The sequence below is a fragment of the Acomys minous genome (assembly GCF_964271855.1).
Source record: "Acomys minous genome assembly, chromosome: 9".
In the NCBI taxonomy this organism is placed as follows: domain Eukaryota; kingdom Metazoa; phylum Chordata; class Mammalia; order Rodentia; family Muridae; genus Acomys; species Acomys minous.
Window position 1 is genome coordinate 68,105,960 of NC_140490.1, and position 16,388 is coordinate 68,122,347.

The window sequence follows — 16,388 nt, forward strand, 5'->3', positions numbered from 1 at the left end:
TGAGTTTTAAAGCCTGGGTTGTAAAATGCAAGGGGAAGACCTACAATATCTCATGGGCACCTGTCTCCAGAATGGGGCTTCTTGTTAATTCAGAGGCAGTTTAGAAGTGTTTTTCTGAAGAGAGCCAGGATGACGATTCCTTTTTGCCAAATGGTCTTTGTAGTCCCTTACCATGAGGAGGGAGGCACTTTCCTTTTTCCAAGTTCAGGAAACTGGCTTTCCGGAAGGAAGTGCCTATGACCCTAGGCTAGCAGTGGTCTACAAGAGCCCTCTGGTTCCCAGCACCAGACGGTAAACGCTGAGGGGCCCTGCATGTTGACTGAGTTACCAGCCATCCTCTCAGTGAGAAATTCTGTTCTGGGACTACCCCGACAGTTGAGGCCTAACCTCAAGGACTGAGTCCCAGGTTCTTAGTGTCTCAGGGCATTTGTTTTGGTCAGTGTGTGCGTTTCTTTTTCACTAGAGAACCCTAACTAAAACACCTCACACTGTCTGTGGGTGCCCTCCCCAGTGCCTTCTCTGCAGAAGTCCTGCCCCGGCACTTCCCTCACCATACTGTCACGTACTTAATCTAGGTACACATGAACATGGAGCAGTTGCTGATAATAATTTTTCTTTTACAATGTTCTTTTTAAGTTTTTGATGTGGTGTGTGTGTGTGTGTGTGCGCGCGCGTGCGGGCGCGCGTGCACATGTGCATGTGTGTTCACCCAAATGCACGGGTGTGCTTGCTTGTGCCAAGATGCACATGTTGTGTAGGAGAGAAAACACTCTTTTAGGAATCACTTCTTTCCTTCGTTCTTTTCCGCCGTGTTGGTTCCAAGGAGCCGATTCAGATTGGTAGCAAGCCTGTACTCAGCCAGCCGTCCCACTGGCCCACGATTTTCAAAAATAAGCCAGAGTAGAATAAACTGACCTTAAATTTCTAGAGACATGTGTAATAGCTTTGAAAAGGGGCGTGTTGGTCCGTACATGAATTCCCTGCACTTGAGCAGATGGGGCAGGAGGATCTGGAGTTCAAGGCCGGCTTGGGCTACGTAAACAGACTGAATGAATGATAGGCGAATGGTTTCCCTGCGAGCTTGGATAAAGAAGAGCAACAGGAGAGGCCGCACTTCGTACTGTAGAACATGCTATGAGCCCACGCACACAGTGGGCTTCTGTGTGGGAACTGACAGCTGTGTCAATGGAACAGACTGAGCCACCTCCAGAGGCTCTGGGGCGAGTTCTACAGTCCACAGCGTTTCTACTGGACATCCAGGACATCCTGCGGTACTGCATACCACACAGCCACCAGAGGTGGGTACAAAGCCTTTGAAAGCTCACAGCTTTACTTTTGTAAAACTTACTCTGCCCCAGAAATGCTATCATTTTGTTTTCCTGGAAATGGCAGGTTCCATTCATGTTAAAGAAAACACCCGACTCTATCCATGTTAGGAGTGAGTCCCACCACCCTTATCAACCAAGTCACCAGTGCTATTTATTCAAAGACTGGACTTTCTCCATGGCTCTGTACCTTCCTATAGGTGAATGGCACATGTCTATAATCCAGGACTGGGAAGAGGCAAGAGAGATAGGAATTGCTTTGTTCTCTCTCTCTCTCTCTCTCTCTCTCTCTCTCTCTCTCTCTCTCTCTCTCTCTTTCTCTCTCTTTCCCTCTCTTCCTCCCTCCTTCCCTCTCTCTCTCTGTCTCTCCTCCTCCTCTTCCTCCTTTTCTTTCTTTCTTTTCAACAATCCTTTCTTTATCTCATTACTAATAAGGCGAGTTTTCCTTGAATTTCATTAATGGATATGAAAAATACCAAATACTGCTTCACTTTTACTGAGATAGCCTCTAACATATTTATCTGCCCTCTAACATATAGGGCAGAATGCACTAATTAACCTTCCTGTGGGACAAACCTTGCATTCTGAGTACCTTGTAAAGAAAAAAGGTTACCGGAACTCCTGGTCCTTGAAGAGATCATGGCGCCAGTGTCTGTTTGGTACCTGGTAAAGGCTTTCTGGTGGGCCATGGCGTGGCAGAGCATCACCAGGGACAAAGAGTAAGGTGACAGTGGGAGCTGCTTTGCAACAAAGCCACTGCTGTGACAACCCACTCACTCCTTAGCCTATTTACCTACATATGTTGTCTCTTAATGGCCCACCTCTCACCACTTGCCAGTAGGGATTAAATTGAAATATGACTTTTGGTGAGGAGCGTTCAAACCTCAAGAGCAAACCCAAAATTTTTGTTTCCCAAAATACACTTCTCCTCACAGGTAATTTTTCCTTCTGTTAGCTTCTTTCATGCTGTTTTTAACTTCTGGTGTGGGCCCTCTGCTATCTTTGTGGCTCTGTTACTAGTCTTTCAGTTGCCACCTGGCCCGAGGATACAGCATGCGTTCCTCTGAAATGTGAGGGCTAATCTTGATTGCCAACCTCGATTATTAATGCCTAGATCAGTAAGCGCACCTTCTGCATAATTACACCGTGACGCTTCTGACCTGGTGAGTGGTTTAACTCATTGGTGGCTTCAGTGGAGCTCCTGCTGGCCTGGACCTCATTATGTAAGCGAGGCTGGCCTCAAACTCATGACAATCCTCCTGTCTCTGCCTTCTACATTCAACTTGGATTGGAAGTTTGAATAGGCTTTTGGGAGGTGGTGGAGCTCCCTGCTTGGTTGAGTAGGTGGACATGGCTTGGTCCTTGGGAGTTGTTGTGTTCCACCTAAGCTCCCTGTCACACCCCTCTTCAGGTTTCCGGCTGCATGACGTAGGATGCTTCGCCAGGATGTGCTCCCACCACCATGATGCTCTGTCCAGGAAGCCATACAGCCATGGACCATACTGTCTGAAACCATAAGCCAAAATCAACAATTCCTCCCGTTAGGCTGTTCTTGGGTATTTTGTTGACAGTGACACAGAAGTAACTTAACAAGTCTGTGCCCATTATCAACCAACTGCTTCTCAGCCGCAGCCCACGTTGTATTCTTGCTGTTGTGCCAAATGGAATCAGTCTTCTTTGCTGGTACAAAGGCTGAGCAAGCAGGGGCAGAGGAGGCCACTGAGGCAATAGACACGGAGGAATCTCTCCATTCATCCCTAAGCCATGGTTTCTTCAGGGTCTCACACAGCCAGATGGGCTGAGCACACAGCAGCTGCACTGCCCTGGCACCCTAGGATGACTTCACACTGAGGCACCTCCCGGATGGCTGTCCCAGTGGAGTGGCTTTTCAGGAGTTTCTCAGCGTTGAGCTTCCTGGGCTCCGCTGTGTTGGATTTCCTTCCTCTCTGAATCCTGACTCTGGCCATCAGGTGAGTCCTTGAATCCAGACACATTTTAAAGGTGCAGATGATTGGATAGAGTGGGCATGAGAACACCGTACAGAGGCAATTTCAGGGCATCCCTGTAAGTAGTGGAAGTGAGCTATGCAATATCAGGCAAGGAGAGAGCAAGAAGGAAGAGTAACCAGAGAGTGAGGACAGAGGAGGAAAAGATGTTGGGTCCATGAACTGGAAGGCACTGTCCTCCAAGCAAAGCACCGTTCCCTCAGACAACCCTGGAATGACCCTAGACAACACTGGACCCTCCCTTAGATTCTGGCCACTTTTCCTAGCTATTTGTATGCAATTCTACTCTAACTGCACCATGCCTTTGGGTCTTGGAATGTGCTAGCTAAATGGAGGATGGGGAAGGAGGGAAAGAGGCAGACCTTGGAGACTCCATGCATGAGGAAGTCATCATCCATGTTGGGTAGAGACTTTTGAGTGTGGCTTCTTTGGAGTCGCCTATGACCTTGTAAGAAGGTCCTCACCTTGCTCTCTGAGTAATCCCAGGAACTCATTGGCTCCCTAGGTAAACAGTTAGGAGAATGCTACTTTGGTTTGTTATTGGGACATTAGAAGGAGGGGATCATCACTGTTTGTCTCCAGAGAGAAGGAAGTCTCACACCAGAGGCCCTTGGAGACTTTTGAATCAGGGTGTCAGGGAAAGAAGAGGAAAGGTCACCAAAGTGAACTTTAAAATGCCATTCCTATGAGTTCAATAGAAAGGAGAGTCTTTATATTTTAAGTTACAGATCTTGTCTATAGGTGGTGACTCCTGCAACCTCTGCACTTGGAAGACTGAAGCAGGAGGAGTTCAATGAGTTTGAGATTAGCCTGGGCTACAGAGTGAGAAAACAAAATTCTATTTTAAAATAATCTTTTATTTGCCAATCATATGCATTTGAACATATATTTCATAAATATATTATTTTAATAATAAGTATATAATTTGCTAGACAGTATAAATCACAATGTCTAATTTTTGACTCAAAAGCATTTCTGTTTTTCCTAGTGTAATGTAAACAAGAGTAATCTATCATTCACATTGTAGAATTTAATGAGGAGACAGCTATTCTTCCATTGATTAGAGTTAGATCATATTCCAGAGGTAGGTGACAGAGTCAGAAAGTGACTTGATTGTCTTGTCAGTGGAAGAAGGGGTGCTGGAAAAACATCATGCAAAGCAGAACCTTGGGTACCAATTACAGTTTCTTACAAACAACTTAGTAGATCTGAAATAATCAAAAATTTTAAATCAAAAATAGACACACACTCAAAAACACATAGGCAATTTAGCTGCCTATTTCAAACATTGAAACAATATTTTTAAAGTTCCAAAAGGAGTTATTGTCCAGGAGTTTCTCTTGTTGTTATTTTGAAGACACAGATTTTTAATTTTCTAATGGTTTTTAACATATTTTCTGTATAAGATTATTAACCGGTGTTCATCTCATCCCACAATCAAAGGTCTATCTAACTATAATAACTCCTAGGCTTCATTAATTGACAGATTTCATAGCAGAATCAAAGTCATTGCAGTTCTAGTGAGATGGGACCTTTCAGGGCAGCTCCCTGATGCCAAGAACTCTCTCTCTTTCTCTCTGAAAAACTGAAAACAATCTTCATATTACTGTCTGGGGATGAATCTATCAAAGAACACAGGAGCTGTTTTATATTCTTCTTTTTAAAGTCTAGCAGCCTTTCCCCACCTTTCCATTTTCTCCTAGCCTCCCACTCTTTCCTCTCTTTTCCTCCTATCCCACCATCTTTTCTCTTGCTTCCTTCCCTTTCGCTGTTGGAGCCTTGTAGTTTTTCCTCTTCCCTTTCCTCCTATGCTTGGACTCATTCTCCTCTTGTTTGGCTTCATTCTCCCCTCAGAGATTCTTGGTTTTCCTTGGTTCTTCTTGCCCAGGAGTGTGAATAGGATGAATCTGGGTTGTGCTGGGGCTGGAACCCAGGGTCTCATGTACTCTAAGCACATGCTGTACTACCAAGCCACATCACCAGCCTCAGTAAAACAGTTTTGAGTCAGTCTATGCAGTGACACACAAAAGGCACACATGTGAGCATCTCTCGAATGTAGTGTCTGTCTGTTGCTTATATAGACATGTTTCCTTTGGTATAAACTGCTGAATTCATGATGTAAGAGCACATTCTTGAATTTGGGGCATTGTTTGCCATCTTTGAATAAAGATGCTACCAATGAATAACAGTAGTGAGAGTGTTTCCAGAAAGATTTAACCAAGCAGGGAGATCCATCTTGAATGTGCTAGTACCATCCTACAGGCTGGGGTCCTAGATTGAATAAAAGGAGAATGAGATTAAAACACAAACATTCACCTCTTTCTGCTTCTTAATTGCTCCTACTTCATGCGTTCCCCAACATGATTGTCAGTTTCCCTTCGAACTGTGAACTAAGACAACACCTTCCTTCCTTCAGTTGTTCTTGTTAGTTACCTTTTCACAGCTATGAGAGAAGGAACTACCGCATTTTTCTGGCGTATAAGACAACTTTTTAATCCCCCCACAATGTTGGGGGTGCCAAAGTTGGGGCACATGCCTGAGTCTGTTGCACAGGGTGTACATTGGAAGAAGGGTAGTCTTATACGGTGACTATATGCCAAATGTTCTATATTTTAACTGGAAAAGTTGGGGGTCATTTTATATGCCCCAGTTGTCTTATATGCCAGATAAAACAGTACTACTCAGTGTGTTTTCTGTTTTAATTGTTTCCACTTTCTCTTTGCATTGTGGTATATTCTTAGTCTTCATAAGGGAGAGTCTAAGCCTGGAATATGGACTGCAGTACAGCTGTTTCCAACCTCTTATGACTTTCTCAGTATCTTCCTGGGAGTCAGTAGGGTCTTCTGAGCAGTGCATGAGGTTAAGCTGCTTAATAGTGATTGTACACCTGCATGTGCCTGTCACTCTTCCAGATATGCCTCATACTGTGGCACTCTGATGTGGTACATGCTATTGTTGTGTTCACTTTCCTGGGGCACAAGAAGCACCAGACATTTGCCTACAATCATATAGGACACTTCAGAGTCAGAGTTAAGCCATATTGTATGTAAGTATGAGGTACTGACTACGTTATTTTATTGCTTCCCTGATGTACTGGTTGGGTTTTTTCACTTGACACAAGCCGAGACATATCTGGGAAGAAGGAATCTCAATTGATCAATGGCCTTCATCAAATTGTCCTGTGGACAAGTCTGCATGGGGTGTTTTCTTGATTAATTATTGATGTGAAAGGTCTCAGACCACTTTGGGAGGTGCCATTTCTAGGTAGTGGTCCTGGGGTATATAAGAAAGCAGGCTAAGCAAGCCACAGAGTGTAACCCAGCAGGCAGCATCCCTCCATGGCCTCTGCTTCAATTCCTGCCTCCAGATTCCTGCCCCAACTTCCCTTCACGAAGGACTATAAGCTGTAAAGTGACGCAAACCCTTTCCTCCCAAGTTGCTTTTGGTCACAGCAATGAAAAGCAAACTAGGATTTCAATAAGCCAACTTTCAGTGCACTCAAAGGCTTGGCCCCCACCACCAGTGCCTCTGTTCTACCTCACCCCCCACTTACATGGACACACCTTGAACTTGGAGTTCATTCAGAACTGCTCCGTCTCTAAGACCCTGGTGCTGTCTACTGGCCTTTCAAACCTCCTATGTTTACAACTGAGGAGCCTGCTTATTGCCTTCTCTGAGCCCTCTTGACTCTCCCCATTGCCCCTTTCACCGCACTAGAAGGTCATACCATTGCTTCCCCAACCCTTTCTGACTAGAATATTCTTCCTGCCATCCTGCTCCTCTTTTAGAATCTACTCAAAAGCTTTGCTTAATACTTTACTCCCCACAGTGCTGGAGACCAAACCCCGAGTCTCAAGTGTGCTAAGCAAGCACTCCACCATTGAGCCACGTCAACCCCTGGGTCTTTGATGAAGTCTTACTTCTTACCAGGCCTCTTGCATCCCACTCTCTTAGCCTCCCCACCCTTGGCCCTGTGCTCGTCCTGCTCATCTCAAAAACGATCTTTCTCTGCCCGACATTCCCAACACTCACAGTGCAGTGTTTGGATTTTCTGTGCACCTCCTGTGTGCCTGTGCACAACTGGGAAGACCCAGCCCAGTGCCCTGTTGTGGAACTACAACATGAAACACAAAACTCGGTCCCTGAATGGGATGTAAAGTTGTTCTGAGTTGATTCTTACCCTGGCTGGAGAAGACACTGAAGTGAAGTTGGTGAGGCTGGTGAAGACACTAACTTTAAGAGGCCAGTTACACTGACTGTGTGAGACAAAAAGAATTGTGTTCTTTTCCCTCTCGAGTGTGTGTCATCTATAAAATTATGTGATAGGGGTGTGGCGCTACACACTAGGGCTAGTATACAATGCTGTCTACTTTTATATGCATGCGCATGAACTTGAGCCGGCATGTGGCAGAGGGCAATTTCAAGTGTCTTCCTCAAGAGATGTTCACCTTGTTTTGAGAATGGATCTGATTGGCTGCAACCCACTGTCTAGGCTAGGCTGGCCCAGAGATCTGGCTGCCTGCATCTCTCCTGCCCTGGAATTAGAAGCATACTCCACCAAGCCTGCCTCTTTATATGGATGCTGGAGTCTAACTTGGGCTCTCATACCTGTCTGACCAACACTTGGCCAACTGAGCCATCTCTCCAGCCCTGACACTGTGCACTTTTAAGACATGGAATATGTACTTGGAGGGGGAACCATCAACATGTAATAAATACAAATGCATGGGTCAGGAAAACTAGCATCCCTATAGCATGGGGGGTTCCTTTTGCTCACATGCAGGTGGAAACAAGCCTTGTAACACCACTGATGAGACCCTGGGCCTGGCTGTGGAAAGGGTAAATCTGGCTTGTGCCTCGAAAGCCGATCTCAGGCCCCATCTCAGCCACTGCTTTTCACAACCCTCTTTCCTAGTTGTATTGCGCTCTCCCCCAACCCAACCCCACCCGACCCCCACCCTCCTCTCATGCTCTGACTGTTTCTCCTAAGCAGCGTCTGTTTTCCTTAGCAGTCTGTGCTCACCTCCAGCCTTCCAAAGAGTCTGTGGACCCTGAGTGGGTGCTCTCACTAGCTGTCTTATAGAATTATGTTAACAGCTCAATGTTCTCATTTAATTCCCTTTCACGATCCCCCTGGAAGTTGGGTTTCCTGTAATTTAGGTGACAGAGTGAATGCATAGGATACATGGCTAACTGTCTATCAGCTCCGCATGGCACTTACATGGGACATGCAAGGCCCAGTTTAACCACAGTGCATCAGGAATAACCTCCAGTTGGGTGGTGTTAGAGGGAGTTTTATCTGAAAATGATTCCAAAACCTGCAGGAAACAAAACAGAGAGACTTGAGCTTTGAATGCTGATGCCTCCTTGCCTGGCCAGGACTTTTTTGGTGCCTGGTCTCGACTCTCTCCAGAAGACAGTGTTGGCCCACTGTTTCAATTGCTGGTACATCTGAGAGTTTTCAAAGCCCCCTGAAGCACGATGGCCATCTGTCATTTTGTAGTGAGCACAAATGAACATTCCTAATAATGAAAAGTACATTCACACAAGATACACCAAAGCATCTGGTTGGAGTATTAGTGAAGGTGACCACATCCCCTTAGATGCAGAAAGGTGAACCTGCTTCCCAAAGGATGGTCTGGCTCAGGGCTAAACTGGACTCAGCAGTGGCACACCCAAGAACTTACCGCAGGAAAGCACAAAGAACATGCCAAAAGATGCAGACACGATTCATCCAACCACTGTTTCAGATGGTGAAAAGTTAGAAAAGGCTCAGTGACCAAAGTCTGCAAAATGAAGTCTGAATACTGCTGTATGGTATCAGGTAGTCAGGCACTAAGATGACCAGGAGAGAAAATATACAGCGCTGTAGGAAACAACTGGTGGCCATGCAAGTGTAAGGATGAGGACAGCATTGTCCAGAGGAGAAAGAATGGGCAGTGCATTGGAAATAGGAAAAGACAGGTTGACTAGATACCAAATGGAATCAATCGTTCTGTTAGAGTGAGGACTATTTCTGGTCTTAACTTTTTGTATTTCAAATACAATTTTTTTTTAAGGCAGAGGCAGGCAGATCTCTGAATTTGAAGCCAGCCTGGTCTATAAAGTAAGTTCTAAGGCAGCCAGGGCTACACAGAGAAACCCTGTCTCAAAAACAACCACTACAATAGTGGATCCTGTTAAATAGGGCTGTGACTACTTCTCAAGATGCTCTTACACTCGTGACGTTTGTTCTCAAAATACAACATAAGCCAGATGTGGCAAAGGGTCACTTCCTGCAATCCCAGCACTTGAGAGGCAGAGGCAGGAGGGTCACCAATTCAGGGTCACTCTCAGCTACACACTGAATATGAAGCCAGCTTGGGCTGTGTGAGATCCTGTGTCAGTCCTTCCAAAACCAAGCCACAAGATAGCTCCAGCATCCGTATCTGAGATAATTCCTAGGTGAACTGTTTGTATACAGAAAATGATATCTCCCAAAAGTTGCCACATTCTCCCTTTTTCTTCTCAGAATAAGTAGTAGTTGGGTGTAGGCACAGCTGGTGCTTGGCACCTGTTTTTGCTCAAGAGCACTGGTCACAAAAAAAAAAAAAAAAAAAAAGCACTGGTCATTCACTTGGGCCCACAAATCAACTAAAGCAGGGTGTGAGGCTGGCACCTGTACCTGCACTCTGTGTCTGTCTTCTGCTGGGCTCTGCACTGGCATGGCAACAGCTAAAGGGTGTCTGTCTATCTAACCTAGCTTATTCTGCTTCAAGGCTGAAGACACAAAGACGACTCACTATCCTAGACTGTGGTCACCGTGGATTCCACAAAGAGAAAAGCCTCCCCCCTCCCCAGAACACACCTCTGTACCTCACCACCGGAACAACTATCCATTTAGGGGGTGAAGCTGTACCAGGCTCAGAAACGACCCTCAATGAAGAGATAGAAAAGTTGTTTTTCAACCCTGGCCACTCAGTACTTTCCAAGATGGCCTCAGAGCTGTTCTATTCTTTCTGAGGAAAATCACACCCTCATACCTGTCCCAAGTGCCTGACAGCATGTGATGTCCCAAGCTGAGCTCTTGCCCCCTCAGGGATAAAAATAACTAGTAACCAATCATTTTAAAGGTCAACTAACCAATCATGTCTGTACTAAGCTGTGCATCTGTAAGGGTATTTTAAACCCTCCACCATTACAGAACGGGGTCTTTCCATCTCCCTGGAGTTTGGTGGACCCTGACACGTTGACTCAATAAAATTCCTTTGCTTTTGCATTGACTTTGGACTCTGGCTCTCAATTGGGCTTCTAGGAATAGACTCAGGCGATCGGAGTCTAACACTTGAAGGAACGGGCTCATTACCGGAAGTGTCGGCAGTAAAAGGTCTTTTTCCAACAACTTCACCCTACAGAACCAGACGGAGTTAATGGCCCAGTCAGACCACAGCTTGGCCTGAACTACCTGACTATGCACTCTTCTGCCCTACCCCAATTCCTCCCCTAATTAAAGCTGAAACGCCTAACTATAACCTCAAGACATCATCAGTGTTCTTTGACTTGCCTATGCACACCATGCACACATCTAGGCTTGCACATGTGCACACAGAGAAACTCAGAGAAACTATTCTGACTCTTTTCCTGTTAATTAGCATATTGAGACAAGTTTTGGGGTGGGAGGCAAGAAGGAATATGGGATGTCCTGTGTTTTTGTTCAGCAGCAATGGCCACATGTGCTCTGTTGACAATGAACAAACCCTGGATGACCCAACTGCAAGAGAAAGAGGATGGGCAGAAAAACCACCTCTGGGTGGCAGGTGGACTATTTGCGGAGAAGCTGCAGAATGTCTATACTGGTGTGGTACTGAAACGCTGTGCTGATGTCCTCCCCCAACAACATGTGACACACTGTTGAAGACATATATCTATAGGCACGTGGTTACGCACAGGCACAGAGCCCTTTTTATCAAGAGTCACTCGGGGAGAGGGTGGGGGGAGGGCAGGAAATGGTTTCATAGGAGGGGCTGTCGAAACTACAGTGGCTCTAACAGATGCATCTTCCCACACCTTTTACATTCTCACGTACAATTTTAAGACATTCAAGGGGTGGGGGGTTGGGGCACGGGGGGGTATTGGGGGGCAGGGAGGTGTTGAATGTGGCAGCTCGCATCTGTAATCTCAGCATTCTGGAAGCTGGGCCAGGAGGATCATGCTACTAAGTCTGGGGACAGCTTAGGCTATGCAATGAGCTCCAGGCTGATCTGGCCTATAGAGTGAGGGCCTGTCTCAACCAAGCAGCCAAGCCAAGAAAACCAAAATCGTAAAGGAGATAAGTTTAAAAAAAAAATTAATGACTATAATTGCAGTCCACCAGCCAGAGGGCCTTACTTAGAAATTCTAGTTTTTTAAAGTTTTATTCTAATTAGTTAACTCGTGTGTATGTGTGTGTGTGTGTGTGTGTGTGTGTGTGTGTGTGTGTGTGTGTGTATGTGTGTGTGTGTGTATGTGTGTGTGTGTGTGTGTATGGGTGTGTGAGTGCATGCCTGTGTGCATGTGGAAGTCAGAGAACAAGCTTTAGTCATCATCTCTGGGCCCCTGAGATTGAACTCACATCCGCAAGCTTAACAACAGAACCCTTTACCACTGACCCCCCTCTGCAGCCCAGACATTTAAAATAACAGGAATTTTAAAACTCAAATGTTTACACCTTTCTAAGGGAGTCAGTGTTGCCAATACGGCCACTTCCTCCTTACTGATCTTGTGCGTGTGAAGACAGAAAATTGTTCTTTCTGAGACTCTAAATATGACCTTAACAGTAATATGCAGCTTACAAATACAAGCAAGCACAAATGCAGTGGGCCATTCCTGTAAAGCATCCAGTCCACAAAACGCCGAGCTCAGACACCCCGGTATGTACCTTCCTGTAATCCCAGCCTGTGGGAAAGTGTGAAGTAGAGGCTGGAGTTTAGCCTGGGCTACAAGAATCACATGCTATCTTGAAAACAGAGAAAAAAGAAAAAAGAAAAAAAAAAAGATGGAGCCTCTCCTATCTGTGCTAACACAGGCAGCCACTGACTCCATTTTCCTCTGTTCCCCTCCCCAGGCCTTCCCCCTTCCACCGTGCTCCTCCTACATCGAGCACTCGCAGGCTTACAGATGATGGTACGTGTCCGGATCCCGCTGTAGTCTGGTCTGGAATCCGATGTACAGGTCATCCCACAGCAGGCCATTCTTCACCACATACCTAATGACATCCACGCGGCTGCGGATCTGAAATGGAAACACGGAGGCTCTCAGGGTGCCTTCCCCCCACCCACCCCCACTCCCGGGAAGGTGGGGGTTCATTCCTTCTCATCCTTAGGAGAAGCAGCTGCCATGCTGGCAGGAGTGAGGAGGACAGAAGTCTCCTGGGCGCAGGTTACAGGCTGGGGACAAAAGGATGGAGCCCGGAGCACAGGGATATGGAAGAAAGCAGGGCACAGGCGAGAAGCGGGGGGCCCTCTGGGCGGATCAACAGCTCTAGGACAGGACTCAGCTTTGTGGCTTAGTAACTATTGCCTCAGTTTCCTCGTTTATAAAGTGAAGATAAAGGTGACGTTCCCCATAGGATTGTGTTGAGAAACAAGTGAGTCTATGAACAGAAAACATGTAAAACAAGGTTTTGTACACTGTGTTCAACAAATGATGCTATTGCTATCGCTCAAGCAGCCCATGTGCCTCCACCTGAGACTCAGAGGCTGGCGTACACATGCGTGTGAGCCCACGTGCATGCACATGTGTGTGTGTGTGTGTGTGTGTGTGTGTGTGTGTGTGTGTGTGTGTCTGTCTGTCTGTCTGTCTGTCTGTCTGTCTGTCTCTCCAGCCTGCCAAAGAGCAGGGTTGCCCTAAGTCAGGAGGTGAATGCCACTAAGGAATCCCCTCACACAGGGGTAAGAGGGATGGGTCTGTCCTTTTAGATACTGGGCAGGGCCACACCCCCATGGCAGGCAGGCAATGGTATCATAGGTAGGCAGACTGGAGCAGGATTCTAACACCAGCTTGGCCTAGTTTAGGGACAAACCTCACTTTCTGTGAGCTTGTTTTCTAACTCCTTTGAAGGTGCTGAGAGTTAAATGAATCTAGGACAAAGGACAACAGCTTTGGAAAAGCAGCCAGGAAGCAAACCTGGGGCTCAGGAACCCGTGGCTACAGTGTGGTGGATTCCCAGCAGAAAGCTTTCCTTCTCTGACCCCTGGCCTGGGTTTCAGTTGCCAGTAAACATTACTAATGACAGGATAAAGGAGAGGGGGGTTTTGGACCCTGGCCTGGTTTTGGCTTTCTGGTGTGTGGAGTTCCAGGGCACTCCCAGGGTTTGGTCCTTCCTGTGTTTTGTGCCCTTATCGCTCCTTTGTAAGAAGGGTACATTCCCAAGCACTGTTATTTTGAAAGCGCTGCTGAGTCACTTGCATTGGTTGTGTGGTTATGGGCCAGGAAGGCTACAAGTGTTTGACAGCACTCACTCAATTTGCCTCTCTGTGTAACCTGCCCTGACATTTACCTTCAGATTTTGGCTTACTCCATATTTGAGGTCTATAAAACATTTAGACTCATTCTGAGTTCCTTGCTGCGCCACGTGATGCTACATGCTGTTACGTCTGCTGCTAAGGTTGAGTAGCCACTGGAATGGGCCTGTGCTGAGGGATGGAAATCAAGATTCCTAGAGAGGAATTTGCTTTCACGGGAACTTAAGCACCCTTTGTGGGGATCTCTATGATAACACTATTATATTTATATTAATTATATACACAATTATATTACATGTATTTATATAATATGTTTAACATAATAATATAACCCTGGATTAATAGAACTTTTAATGGGTCATTTTATATGTTAGTCTTTATTTTTGATAACTGGCTTCGGGGGAACACTGGAAATGTCATTGCTATAGCAAAGGTCTCCTCATAGATTATCCAGCTGAGGTTCTGTGAAGAGACCATGAAGTACACAGGAGAAAAAGTCACCCCAGTGTGAGGACTCTAAAAGGTTAACTAGCTGATTAAAACTCCATGATTATGGAGTGATGTAAAGCACAGTCGACAGTACCCCAGGCCCCCTTCAGCTCCTTTGGTGGCCACCCACTGCCCACCTCTGTGTCTGCACCAGCGTTCTCTTGTGGCCACCCATTGCCCACCTCTGTGTCTGCACCAGCGTTCTCTTGTGGCCACCCACTGCCCACCTCTGTGTCCGAGCCAGCATTCTCTTGCCTATCAGACAAAAACCTTTGGAACGCATTAACTTAGCGGACTACAAGGTTCCACCAACCCAAAAGCTAAGGATGACATCAGAGAGCCTGTGGTGTCACTAGCTCAGCACTCCCTGCTTTGCTGTGACCTGCCTCCCTGATGCTCCCTTTGGGAAACCCTTTGACACCAGACTTTATTTTATCGTGAAGTTAAAGACCTCATGAATCATCTCCACACCATAGCATGTGGAATATGGAGCAGTCTGTACTTGTGTTCCCAGGCTATGGTCGCTCACATTTGGCTCGGGGATAAGTCATGCCTTGCTGGGTTTGAGCTGGGACTCTGAGTCAACAGGAGGACGTGGTGATGGGAGGAAGGAAGAAGGGAAGACTCAAGTGGTAGAGACAGGAAGAGAAGGGAGTAGAAGGAGAGGGGAAGGGGAAGAGGAAGAGGAAGAGGAAGGGGAAGAGGACAGATCCCACCTGGGGAGTGCTCACCTCTTCATAGGGATGTTCCCGGCTAGGCCTTTCTTTTGGAAAAGACAAATCTAGGAAGTCCACCAGGTAGTCATACCCTCCAGGAAAGGGGCTGAAGTCTTCGTCTGTTTCAATCATCTGTGCAAAGGACAAGGTGCCAGATGGAAGAGGAGCCACCAGGTGGTGGAGGTCTTCAAGAAAGTCTAAGAATAAACACCCTAAAATAGCATTGAATTGAAACGCCTCCTCCCCCCTGCCCTCCCCCACTTCCCCTCCCCTCCTCCGCCCACACTGCTTTACTTTTCCCTTTGGTCTGTTTCAGCCCCTCTCTTGAACTGACAGCGTTACACTTCATCTGTTACGTCAGCAAAGCTGCTTCCTGTCACCAACTTCGGTGGCACAGAGCATTACTAGCAACGCGACATCAAGGGGCAACAGAAGCTTTCAGACAGGGGAATGTGTCACATCATATAGCAGCTAAATAGAAACACATTCATTGAGCCAGGGAGATAGCTCAGCAGGTGAGGGTGCTTGCCACCAAGGCTGGCCACATGACTCCACTGCCTGGAGCCCACGTAGTGGAAGGACTGAAGTAATTACCACAAGTTGCCCCCTGACCTCCACACACTCACCGAAGCACAAACACACGTATGTACTCATGTGCACACACACACATGCACACATAACAAATAAATAAGTAAATAAATAAACAAATAAATCTAATTTAAAACTTTAAAGACATATAATCATTTAAAATTCTAAAGGTTTCATTTCCAAGTTGATTACCCAAGTGAAAATATCATTCAGTTTCCCAGGATGATTTCCATAAAAATAGTTGAGAGCTAATGTAAGTACCAACATTTTATAATACACCTCTTCTTCTTTTGCATCAGTAAAAGAAGAATGTTTGAAAGCCTCAAATATAGAAATGACCTAATCTTGAAATAATTCATCCCAAGAAGGGAGGGAGAGCATACATCTTCCACCAACACACATGCTCACAGGGTGTTTTGTTCACTGTTGAAGAGGGAAAATAGGGCCACAGGCTAGCACAGAAAAGTGTGCTTCTGGAAAACCATGGCTTTGGAGCACAGCAAGTGTGACCTGGTATTAATGCTCAGGGGCTGCACAGTAAACTAGGGAGTTGTCCTCTCCTGAGAGCAGCCAGTACCTGTTGGTGGTTGTGAGTGCTGCCCACATCCTAGTGTTATCCAAGACGGCTGCTTGTACAACCTCAGGGACCTAACAGAAGCCAGGTGTGGCGGGTGATCCATTGCCCTGACCACCCCAGGCCTCTTCTTTCTCTTGTCCCTCTGTCTGCTATGTTTGACTATTGGGGTCCTAGGAGTTGAAGCCAAGGTCTCCTGCATGCAGAGG

The 16,388-nt window shown here is 46.3% G+C and overlaps 1 protein-coding gene across 8 annotated transcripts in view; it reads right to left on the reverse strand.

The window, feature by feature from the left end:
• Nucleotides 1–4,167: 4,167 nt before the first annotated feature.
• The window catches only part of LOC311604310 (cytidine monophosphate-N-acetylneuraminic acid hydroxylase), a 123,328-nt gene continuing 111,107 nt past the window's right edge, over nucleotides 4,168–16,388 (reverse strand). For all 8 annotated transcript variants that reach the window (XM_084794053.1, XM_084794050.1, XM_084794052.1 and 5 more), the window contains 4 exons: nucleotides 15,033–15,149; nucleotides 12,465–12,580; nucleotides 8,553–8,649; nucleotides 4,168–5,602 (listed from right to left, as the gene is read on the reverse strand). In XM_084794053.1, the coding sequence (XP_084650179.1) occupies nucleotides 8,574–8,649; nucleotides 12,465–12,580; nucleotides 15,033–15,149 (309 nt within the window). In that variant the 3' untranslated portion in view covers nucleotides 4,168–5,602; nucleotides 8,553–8,573. The remainder of the gene's footprint in view (nucleotides 5,603–8,552; nucleotides 8,650–12,464; nucleotides 12,581–15,032; nucleotides 15,150–16,388) is intronic.